Here is a 12859-nt window from a genome sequence, read left to right on the forward strand (position 1 = left end):
TACAAAATCCAGCTAATCACTTGTATTCCCAGAGTAAGAACTTAATCCTTGGTAACTTTCCGATATCACACATTTGCTCTTAAGCTTCGTCCTGCACACTGGTCATAAAATGAGTAGAATGCTTTAATACACCTTTCGTATAGTCTTTTCCTGGCATGTGGGAACGTTTTTAAGGCAGACCTATGTTGGTCTGTTTAAGGCAGACTCGTAATAAATATTACGGCATTTTGCCTCATACCTGTTGCTTGTTCCTAGCTACATTCAAGCAAATCACTATAGCATATTCATCCCAGACTCTAATATAAACGTGTGGCATACTATCTTATTATAGGTTATGCTGCATACAACCAGATGCCAATAAGAAGAACTGAAAAATAATTTTGCCTGCCTGTCGGTTGGTTAAACAAAAATATGAGACAGGCTGCGCATACTCGTGTATTGTTTCCAGTACAACGCTGAGAGCTAAGGGTGTCAAAACAAAGCACCATATTTGCATATGATGCGAAAACCATATGGTGCAAAAGCTGAACTATGCAGATAAAAGGATGAAGAATGATATTTTAAAAAAATGTTCGTCATTGAAATGCAAGCTTTATTTTAGCGATGGTAAGTAGCTGAGCCAACTGCAGTCTCTACACAAGTCTAGAGGCCAGCAACAAAGCACATGCTGAAGGAGGTGACTTTAAATATACTACTGTCCTAGTCAAGAACCTGGTTGATAACCGGCACTATGTGGAGAGAGGCGTGCACCATTCTTGGTTTACCTAGAGAGCATTAATGGCCACGTGCAGTTAGAATTCAAAGTTCTGAGAGCACCAACAAATATTTATAAATGCCTATGGGCACTAGTTGCGGCCCTGTTGACACACGTGTGCCAATGATTGACATGGTAGCAAAATATGCATTCATGCTAGGCACAGCAATTTCGATTGCTTACTTGGTCCGGCATGGTGCCAGCACATGCTGGCGCAAATCGCCAAGCGTTCTTGAACCAGATGGAACACCGGCAATGGTGGGAATAGTGCCATATCCATGCTCGCCCTACTGGGATGGACTAATTATTATCACAGGAGAGAATTGGTTATCTTTCATTTAGAGATTTATTCATCTCACTCGATGATTCCTTGCATTTGATTTCGTCGATGTTGCAGCATAATAATGTTTTGATAGCTTTCAGCTTGTTTTCATCAGCATATAAAGATGGTCAGTCTGTTCATCCTTCTGCAGCTAATGTCCTCAAACTTAAAGGTGAAATGACAATACATGTAGGAAGATAACGCCACCCATCACAAATCTAATATGTCGTCTTCACGTCAATGCTAGCCGCACTTCCAACAGCCGTGAAACATGCAAAGATGGTTTTGACAGCATGAACTACCCGTATAACCCATTAGTACTTTTTATAAACAGAACGCCAATAAAGTACTTATTTGCAAAGATTTTTAACCAAAAGGAGTCATTTAAATGATTGTTCAGAGAAGGAAAGCCACAGACGGATCATACATGAAGAAGGGCCAGACATTAAGTTTCCACAAATGCTAAGCTACCTTTGAGTTTGCAATTAGGTGTAGCTCTAAAACTAGTGGTTTCTTATTGGGCATGATTACTCTTGTCCTCCATTTCGTTATTGTTTATTGTTATTGCCCTTTATTTACCTGAATCTTAATATGTTTTAAACAAAAGAACATTCGTCTACCATCGTTGTGATGTTGCAACGTGTATTCTATAATAATAGGGGCTACCCAGGTTAGAGCAGCTTTTTCTCTTCAAATGGTACGGCAGAATATGTGCAGACTTTTGTTTTTCGAGGATATGACTTAATGTTTACAATTTCGCGGTATTGGCCTTCATTGTATGATCATGAATTTCTTAGTGGTGCTTGTTTGCAAGAACATTATTATCAATGAAGCAAAATGAGGGAGCCATCTCTGCAATTTACATTACGGCACATGCACTAACACTCTGTGCAACTGAATTAGAAAATTAGGTATAGCAGGCGAGACAACAAGGCGCTCTCAGCCACTCTAATTACTTATAGCTAACTCTGTCTTAGCAATTATGTTGTCTTAGCAATTATGTAAACTCTTTACAAGTGGTTCTTGATAATTAGACATAATTATTTTGAATGTTTTAGGATTTCTTTCTTCAGTCTGTATTACCGTAGTGCCCTTTCGGAATAGTTACATATATATTCCCACACGTACTCCGTCCATGCCCACAGTTTTAATTATGTCCATAATGTTGAACCAACCAGGCTTCTAGGAAAACAGTCACAGAACATACGTTTTGAAAATAGATATGGTCTGCTCAAGCGAAACAGTTTCAGTTAGGGATCAGTAAGCGTTGTGTTCATTGATGCTGGGTCACTGATAAGCAAGCTAGAGTGTCATAGCGACGTGCTGTCATAGTGATACAAACTGTTTGGCGGGGATTGCTGGATTAGGCTGCTAATATTAAACTGACTGGCTGTACAGATTATGTGTTATATAAATAACGTGCTCCTCAGGCATGCCGCTGCATTAGTTTGTGGGATCAGCTTTGCTGATGACGCAATGATGAATGATATGAAGTAGCATTCTAGGCTGACTTTTCAGGATACCATTGATTAGTATCACTGCTCATTTGATGCAATGCACATAAGTCCTCGGATTAACTGAAGTATAGCTGTGATTTAAGATACCTGACAGGAAGTTTCAGATTGTTTCCCGAATTTGGCCTAAAGTTTACAGAATCCATGTTAGTTGGGTAAGTGTACGTAAACGATGCTTTTGACTTTAGTTATGGCTGATACCTGAACATATTCGACAAGCATGTCTTTTGAAACACGTCAGGGGACAAAACTAACCATGTAAACTCAGCAAGGATGATGTTGTTTTTCTCATGAAGGAGATATATTGTTTGTTACGGTGCACTACAACAAGATGCTTAATGAAAAATATGCCTGAGGTGGCTATTTGCTTTTATCATTTTCACATCCACTAAGAAGAATACTAAACCAACCAAAGTGCCCAACCATTTTTTAAAGAGCATGTCCATGTAAAATAAAGTTCATAAGATCATATCGTGTATGAGGCCATATATTGCCGCAAAGATCGAAGATGAGGCTGGAAATTCAGGTTCTAAGAATGGGAACACCGATTATTACATAAATTGTGTCCGATTGTGGAACCGGAGTTACTGTAGTATTAGCGGAAGAAAAATGAGTTGCCCTATCTTTATGAAATAATTGTTTTATGTCATAGAGAAATTTAATCACCGGTGATTTGCATCCTGTGTGTCAACCGAAGATCTGCATAAAGAGCTGGTGCAGTAAACCAGATATGATTTCACCATAACCATCAGCTGCACTCTTGTTTAAAAGTGACATGTTTAATGTTATACACCATTGCTGTCTTACTTGTGGACTTCTAAGACCTTGACAATTGTCTGCTAAGAATGCACCTTATCGACACTGGTTACTTGGATTTTAAGGACGCGGACAATGCCTTTATTTCTTCACTCCCCCTTTTGACATGGAATAGAAGACCCAAAATAAATATATTGCCTCACCCACACCAAATACAGCCCAAAGGTACATTTCACTGCCTAGCAGGTGCACAACGTGCTATCTCTGCATCTACGAAATTGAATGCCGGAGCATGAGACGGATGCATTGTGTCGCTGACCGTGGGCATGGAGAAGGGTGCAGCAATTGTCAATTTGCTCTTCGTTGCAAGTACTAAACTATTTTGTTATGCTGATTCAAAAAGGAGGATGTAGACAAAATACGCCATTATTACATGCTTGAGGATTTACAGGTCACCGAGGTTGATCACAGTCCATGCAAACTATGAGACTAGATTAATATACAAAGCACCCAAGTGTAGATAAACGCTCTAACCAGACCTTCAGTGACATTGACACTGCTAGCTACTAGTACGTCTCATATCTTGAAATGATGCTAGCCCTGAACAACATCGAAAGCATTCTGACTCTTATAGGCCATCACCGGAATAATAAGCATATGAAATTTAATTTACTGTTGGTGGTGTATTCTATGTAAGCTTTATCGCGTTCATTAAGGTGTTCTAAATGTTGAGCTGCTTAAAAATGAAATTGGATCACCGTATGTGCTATGTTTGCAATAGCCTGTGTTATTTCTGTAAGAGCCTCGGAGCAGTAGTCTGCCGCCCTTTATGGTCGGTGACAGATAAGCAGTCGATGCTATGATTGACTCAATGACCGTCCAGCATGATGCAGTCTTTTAGGCGCCAGGCGAGCAAGAGGAGACTAGACGAGAGACTGATTTATTCTCGTGAAGAAAGGAAGATATACTCCAATGCTTATTTATCAACTAGCGAACGGGGACCATAGGGCGCCAATGAGAGGGTCTCTTCGGGAGGAACTGCCTATTTATCCGCCTGACACACAGATTTCCCCATTCTGTTTGAGCAGGTGCTTAGCAGGCTTTGTGGTTTCTGAAGCGAGTAAAGTTGTCCCATCCTGAGAAATCTATTTGTTCTTGAGTTTTGATAGGCTTTTTGAATTTATCTCGTACAGTTACATCTTGCCTGCTATCGCTAAAGAGCGTGGTCATGTTGTACGTGAATTTGGGTTGCCCATAAAGGATCTCTTTGAAAATGACCTCCCTAAGCACTATTTTTACAATGGGCAACGAGTCACACTTTGCCTTTTTTACTATGCCCGGTTTGGACGATGTAACAGCGTCTAGCGCAAAGAATCTGTTAAAGTTGGTATGCAGGCCTATAACTGTATAATCGGCGTTTCGTTCACTCGTCCTTAAAGTTCTCTAAATACCTTTTGTTTGCATCTCTGCAGCATATCTGCACCTTTGGGGAACCAGTCATGCTTTACAAGAGCTAGAATTCGCTGTGTGGGCATACACTTCTGGCATTTAGATGTAAATAATCATGCCATCCATTTTGGTGCATAGCTGGTTTGCCTTACTACCGTAGTGTGGTTTCATCTCGTTCTAAGAAAACCAGTACATCATGACTTTGGATTGCTACAGTATATCCTTGCCTTTGTAAATGGATTTGTTGAGCTTTAGGTTTGTCAGTGGATGGCCATCACAATGCTATTAGATATGTGTCACCAGTGAAAGGTTGAGGCATGTATGAGACAGCGCAGGCGTTCCTCTTCACCTATAGGGTGCACTAGTTTTAGTCTGTTTTTCTTCCTTATATGTTTACCCGAAGACGCTGTTATTAAGAACCTAAAAGATCCCGACCTCAAAAGGTGTTTTCCTTTTAGCGTTTAGCTTGATGTGTATATCTGTGTACAGAAGCACCCATGCTTGAATGCCAGCACCATGTACACAATAACTAACTTCAGGCCAAGATCTTCATATACATTCTGGGTGTTTATATAGTCAACCATGTACCTTTTTATTACGCAGATTGATAGCAAGCTTAGCTGATAACTAATTTGCTTAACAGGGTTTTGGTCCCCGCACCGTAAGATGTGGATACAAGTGCTGCTAAGCTAGCTCCAAGTGAGGTAACATGGATAGGAGGCTCTAAGGTAACAAATATGGCCTACACTTGAATGGCCCACACTTACATTCCCTATCTGCTAGAGGTAATTTGATTAAAAATATTTAGTAACTGTTCTCAATAGCCTCATATTGAAAGCTTATGAGCAAATCATTATGTTTAATGCGGATGTATGATTTAGCTCTTAAACTATACTGTGAAGTGCTAGGAGATTGACACATGTTTTACTAATTGATAGTTTACATAAAGTGTTCTAAGGTTCTGATGACTGTATTGATCAATTAGGGCTTTTTCAGTTCAGATTTAGCAGGTGAATGCCAAACTTTGGCAAATACAGTCTCTGTGTATTCAGTGGTTGTTTATTGGAAGTATTTAGTTAGTCACTGATGCAATTATCTGAGTTTTAAAATTGTCAGACCAGTTCATTACACTGGTCAACAGAGAAATCATTACTGACTTGAAAAGGCCCTAATCTGTAGTATTTTGGTGTGCCGAACACGAATATAACCGTGAAAAATTTGTATTGGCTCTCGTTTTGAAGATATTCATATACCTCATTTTCTATGTTTCACTGTGTAAATTTCTCCAGTAGGACTGCAGCAACATCCGGAATAATGATGTAACATTGCATAATACCATCATGCTCACATCATCCACAGTTGATTGCATCATTTTCTGATGCAATGCAATACTAATGCCATGCGGCTGCTGAAGTAAGTTGACGTCAGCAGTGTACTATACATGTGTAGGCCTGTTATACTAATGCCAGGCGGCTGCTGAAGCTGACGTAAGCAGTGTACTATATAAAGCCCAATCAGATAGGTTCAGCATTTAAAATATTTTAGACGTTGTGCGAGACAGTTCAAGCTACTGTTACATAAAACTTATTATTTTATCCATTTACGTACAATAAAGAACAGTAATGCCTCGAAAGTGTGTTAATACCGCGGACAATTTTTGCTATATTTGTGGGGAAGTGACATTTGCCAACCAGAAGAAAAGTATCAATTCTCAAGTGAAGAAGGCATATCATCTTTACTTCGGATGCAAGGTTGGTGACCAAGACAAGCCTTGGGCTCCGCATATATGCTGTGCTACATGTACAACACAGCTTTCACAGTGGTTGAATTGCAAAAGGTCATCAATGCCGTTTGCAGTCCCAATGGTGTGGAGAGAGCCAAGCAACCACTTAAATGACTGTTACTTCTGCTTGGTTCCTCCTCTTTCCGGCGGAATAACGAAGCGAAAGAAGTCGAGAATAGTCTACCCAAACATTCCGTCTGCATTGAGACCAGTTCCACATGGTGAGGGACTTCCTATTCCAGAACCTCCAGCAGAATATTCTCTTGATTCATCTGACGAAGACAAAGGTGAGTCGACCTGTTCTTCTCCTGGTCCATCAGCATGCAGTGATCCAGATTTTCACTGTGGTGCATCATCAACCCCACACAGAATAACACAGGAAGAACTAAATGACCTGATTCGTGATTTGGACTTATCAAAGAACAAGGCAGAATTGCTAGGATCAAGACTCCAACAATGGAATCTTCTAGAAGAAGATGTCACAATTACTGCATATCGAAAGCGCCACCAGCAATTGGAGCCTTTCTTCAGAAAGGAAAGTAATCTGATATTCTGTTCCGATATTGAGGGCCTCATGAATGCTTTAAAAATCACTCATGACTCACAAGAATGGAGACTATTTGTGGACTCTTCGAAACTGAGTCTCAAGGCTGTGCTTTTGCACAATGGAAACATTCTTCCATCTATTCCAGTAGCGTATGCTGTCCACATGAAAGAGACATACGATAACTTAAGGCAACTACTGAATTCCATTGAGTATAACAAGTACAGCTGGCACCTCTGTGGTGATTTGAAGGTAGTTGCCCTTTTAATGGGACTGCAGCAAGGATATACAAAATACATGTGTTTCTTATGCGAGTGGGATAGCCGAGCAAGGGAAATGCACTACATGAGGAAGGAATGGACTCACAGGCAGAATGTAGCCATTGGAGAGAAGAATATCCAACACCCAGCTCTGGTTGAGGCTCAGAAAATCTTGCTACCACCCCTTCACATCAAACTAGGTTTGATGAAGAACTTCGTGAAAGCCATTGACCGGACTTTGCCAGCATTCCGATACCTGCATGAAAAATTCCCTCGACTCAGCGAAGCAAAGATTAAAGAGGGAGTTTTTGTGGGTCCTCAGATTCGAGAGCTTTTCAAAGATGACCGGTTCAACAACTTGCTGGAAGGTGACGCGAAACAAGCATGGAATGCTTTTCGCCTAGTTTCTACAAACTTCCTCGGAAATGTTAGGGCAGAAAACTATAAGGAACTAGTAGAAGACATGTTGATGAAGTATAAGAAACTTGGCTGCAATATGTCTCTAAAGATTCACTTCCTTCATTCCCATTTGGATTTCTTTCCTAGCAACTGTGGTATTGTTAGTGATGAACACGGCGAACGTTTTCATCAAGATATCGCAACAATGGAACAAAGATACCAGGGAAAATGGTCCACTACAATGCTGGCTGACTACTGCTGGACACTCCTCAGAGATGCTCCCGAACAGCTGTACAAGAGACAGGCGAAGAAATCTAAGATGTAGTCAATGACTTGATTTTTTATAGGTAGGCTATTACAGTTGACCTTTTACTATTGGAATGCATTTCGTTATGTAAACATTAATTTCTTGCAGATTACAAAAAAACTAGAGCCAATTTTGCAATTTGACTGTCATATTCGTGTTCAGCACATAAAAATTGATAAGAATTGACTAATTTTATTTCAGTAACATGACTTTTGTAAAAATTTGTTGTCCAGTGTTATTAACATACTATTGAAACGTTTTCAGCAGCCGAACAATATTCTCTCCACCCTGGATGAGCAGTCAAGACTTCAATATGGAACAGACGAGTCTTTCGTCAGTCAATTGAATACAAGCTGTGGGCGCTCTGAGTTCTACACACAATCGAAATCGAATCAACCAGAATTTACAATCAGGCACTTTGCTGGACAGGTAATTCTTCTCTGCTAATATGTTTTTCTTAACTCCTTTATGTGTTCGAGATATCAATAAACATGTTTACATTGTCAACAGACGATATGTTCTTGAGACACATCTGGCTCACTATGGTTGTTCTTAAAAGTGTATGCTTTTCTTCACTACCTCCCATATCTTAGTATATATTTAAAGAATAAATATTCTGTGCAAGCCATAAAGATTTACAAAGTCTGCTATCTTTTCAACAGATGTGAAAATATATCTAAGGTTTTAAAACTTTAGTGGACAAGACTTTCCATTTTCTTGAAGTTGTTTTATCTTTATATGCTATGTTTTGTGCATTCTATACAATATCTAACGGCTATATGTGAAAATATCTTAAAATCTGAGTAATTAGAATTAGACCTTTATCATTTTACCTTCTTAAATTGTAATAGATCTAGCGTACTTATTCATTATTCAGAGAGAACACCCAAGGTTGAACCTCTTACTGTTTTAAAACCTGAAAGGTGATCAAACCTCAAATAACCTACCAATATTAGATGTATGTAAAACTAACATGAAATATTCTCTTTGTCATTTTAAGGTCCTGTACACGGCTACTGGGTTCATCGAAAAGAACCGAGATTTGCTAAACAAAGAACTGAAAGAGTGTATGAAGAAAAGTTCAGATGAATTCATTAGTGATCTTTTCACGGTTAAAAAAGGTCCCACAGGAACGATCTCAGAGTAAGTATATAGTTAGGCAATACAATCATGGACGTAGTACACAAACCCTCAAATAATCAGGGGGAGAAACTCTGATCAAACTGTCTCTTAACATTTCTGACTCCGATCTTTAAATCAATTCTACTCCATCTTTATCCATTTTTATTTAATATTTGGCCGGTGAAATGATATCGTGCACATTGCATCCAATTTGGTAGTTACTGAAGTAACTGTGCTCATCCTTGGTGAGATCGTTATGCTGCTATGATTGTCTGTGGCATGTATTCTTGTTGTAAACAGCATATGGACGAACACAAAGCACAGATTGTTCGTTTTTCTATTTGATAACAGTATTGTTGACATTGTGTTTTATTTACAGAACATTGAAAACATACCAGAAAAACTGAATAATTGATAATGTGGATATTACTTATTAATTTTCTCGTGTTTTATTGAGATCATTATAAGGTTGTCATTAACACATACCATCAAAAATGTGTATTGCAATACGTTTAATTGTGAATAGTTCTCGAATTTATTCTGCGCATAATTAAAATGAAAAATTTACATCTTTATTGAACAATTCAACTTGTGCTAGAAAATGATTTCCCTGATATTTTAAGTTTCATTAGGAAATTTTTAGCATTATCATTAATGATTTATATTTTTCATAGATATGCATGAGGATATTTTAATGTTCTTCAAAAAAGTGTATCATCTGTTGGGTTTATCCTGATCTGACCGTTTCAATCATAACAAACTAATAACTCAGCAATTGTGTATTCTAAACTTCATTGATAGATACACGTCAACAAAAAGATCATCCTTAGTCAAACATTTGTATGATGTGTCATCCATGCATATTTGTGTGTGTGTCTAAAGGGGTAGGGGATGGAGAGTTTTCAATGTTGCAAGACTTACAAAATCACTTTACCCAGTTTTCTCAATACCTTTCCTCATGCAATGAAATATATGAACACATTTATTCACAATAGATATGGACATGTACTTCATTATGACAAAAGGGTGGTTTGGCTGATATTTCACTTCAAGTGTACTAAAACTCGAAATTGTAATCAGCGTTAGGTGCTGTAGAATATAAACATCAAATATTAGAAATGCGTTTTCACCCTTTTAAGGTAATAATTGAAACATTACTATTCAGATGTCTCCTCTGTGTATGTCGTGACCTAGTTTGGGTTTAATGTCACCGGTTTTAAATTCAATGGAAATCTCAAGGCTTTCTCTGTGTTAATGCACTATACAGGGCTTCATGTAAGTCACTTCAACATTGTTATTCAGATGCCTAACAAAGAGAAATAAAAAGCGGATAAAGTTCTAACGTAATATAACTTTGAATATCCAAAAAGGAAAACATATAGATACAATGCAAATTAGTGGAAGGTGAAAGTTGTTATTGTTTTCGATTAAGTGCTAATTCTAGGTTATACATGCTGTATAGTATACCTGGTGGAGAAAGAAACTGAAAAACCGGTACGAACCACCAAATGACGTGATGTTGCTGGCAAGCTTTCTCACATGCCTACATTGGCTGAGCCCACCACTCAAACCAGCATGGACAGATGGGAGAAGGCAACAATAGTAAAGCAAGCGATTTAACAATTTGTACCACCCCCAGCCACATCAAACCTCAAATGTAATTGCATATAGGATTGCTTTATAAAGAGCTGAATCATGCTATTCTGCCTTCGTTGATATAAACATATCAGCTATTAAATAATCCAGCTTGCATAGTGCCTTTGGAAGACATGTGTTATGTCATTCGGCAGCTCACTCGAGCAAAATGTCTCTTAATGAAATTATATCATATATATATATATATATATATATATATATATATATATATATATATATATATATATATATATATATATATATTCTTAGCAGTTATGTCACGATATTTGATATGAATAGCAAACCAGTATCTGTTGTTTGTCATTTTATCCAGGACCGTCTACAATTATCGACAGTCAAGACGAGTGCAGCATGGCGTCAGAGTTTTGCCTACAGGCAGCAACCAAAGCCAATGGACCTATGCTCTTCGTCGAACCATGAACAACATGTACGTATGATCTAGAAGGCATTGCTATTTTTCTTGCCATTTAAATTTTGATATCATTCTAGCATTTTTTTAAGTTTATATTACCATAACACTGTGATATTTATTTTAAAATAAATATTTGTGAAATAGGATATTCTAACAAATATATTTACAAACGGAAGGTTTTGTCCAGATGATTGGTTCATCGATTATCAAACCAATAAAACATCTTCATATTCTTCTGATGCGCAAGTCATTTTTAATTTGATTGTTTTTCCTACCTAAAATACTTGCATTCATGTTTAGCCGTTTTTGATTTATTAATGTTCACAAGACACAAAACATAAGCTCATCAAGGTGTTTTCATAGACATATATATTTTATATTAAAAGTGCATAAATGTGTTACACCGTTAGTACATTTCATTTAATAATTTCAATTTATCGATGAGAAGTACATTCAATATTGTCTGAATAAGAGTTATGCCATACGATGACCGAATTCATTATGATCCACAAATTCAATAATAAAGAGATGCATTATGGGCCATATTTAATTTCATTAATATTTATCTTTCTTCAAATTGTTCTTGTGTAGTTATTTTGCATATCTCATATTTACAGAACAAAACCTCTTGAGATCCAATATTACATTACATAATGAATAATCGAAAAATATTTTTTCATTTAAACTAGCACTGGACAGCTATATACAATCAGTGTATGGTGGTATGCAAAACTCAGTGACGGTAAAAGCAAGCAATACCCGACAAGAAGAATGATGTACTTGATGAATGTTAAATGAAGAATCATAATAATTCAAAGACCATTTGATTTCAAACAACTAAAAAACTAACGGTAGTTAAAATGTACAAAATGGCGAGGATGTGTGCAGTGTTTATAAACAATTTTGTTTGTAATTACTGTCGTACGTAGTTACGCCTCATTACATTCATACGAATTCCTCTTTTAGCATTCAAGAGGGAAGGTCAGGCCAGCAAGGAATGCAAGCGACAGCTCCTTCAAAAGAATCCAGAACTGTTGTGTCCTTCTTCAAGGTAAAGATCAACCCATTAATTTCACTATAGTACAAATTAGGTATTCATAAACGGAAACTGGACAAAAATAAACATAAACTGTGCTAGTTTAGATGTAGTAAAATTTAGCAGTAATAGAAAATACTCAGAATTTTTAGAGAATTTGTCATGGGCTTTTAATATGCAAATTCTAATTATCTGAAGCTTTCCTAGAGTCAGGTCCTTCAAGGTCTTGTGTGGTTTCAATTGCTTTAGAATGTCGATGATGGTGTTTCCTATTATTTTAATTTCTTCATACGTTGATCCTAGGAGTTTTTGCTGCATTTGAAACATGCAATTTCCAGAACTTTAAGGTTCATCGGAGATTAGTTAATTTTATTTGCATTTAATTTCATGGTAGTGAGAAAGTCAATTTCATTTGATTTATTAATGACGTAAAATTACAAGATTTCTCATAGTTTCAGCAACAACGCGTGCTGTCGCAGTATTGTCCATAATAAGAAATTAACAAATTAGAAAATATGTTTTGTAAAACGAATAACTAAAACGAA

At 37.4% G+C, this 12859-nt stretch overlaps 1 protein-coding gene across 1 annotated transcript in view; it reads left to right on the forward strand.

Annotated features, from left to right (window-relative positions):
• Window positions 1–12859, forward strand: part of LOC149792013 (chitin synthase chs-2-like) — a 94724-nt gene that overhangs the window by 41114 nt on the left and 40751 nt on the right. The window contains exons 4-7 of the mRNA XM_089969518.1: window positions 8353–8517; window positions 9089–9231; window positions 11180–11293; window positions 12245–12329. Coding sequence (XP_089825644.1) covers window positions 8353–8517; window positions 9089–9231; window positions 11180–11293; window positions 12245–12329 — 507 coding nt within the window. The remainder of the gene's footprint in view (window positions 1–8352; window positions 8518–9088; window positions 9232–11179; window positions 11294–12244; window positions 12330–12859) is intronic.

Source organism: Sinohyriopsis cumingii, chromosome 9, assembly GCF_028554795.1.
Source record: "Sinohyriopsis cumingii isolate HCF-2022 chromosome 9, ASM2855479v2, whole genome shotgun sequence".
Lineage (NCBI taxonomy): Eukaryota > Metazoa > Mollusca > Bivalvia > Unionida > Unionidae > Sinohyriopsis > Sinohyriopsis cumingii.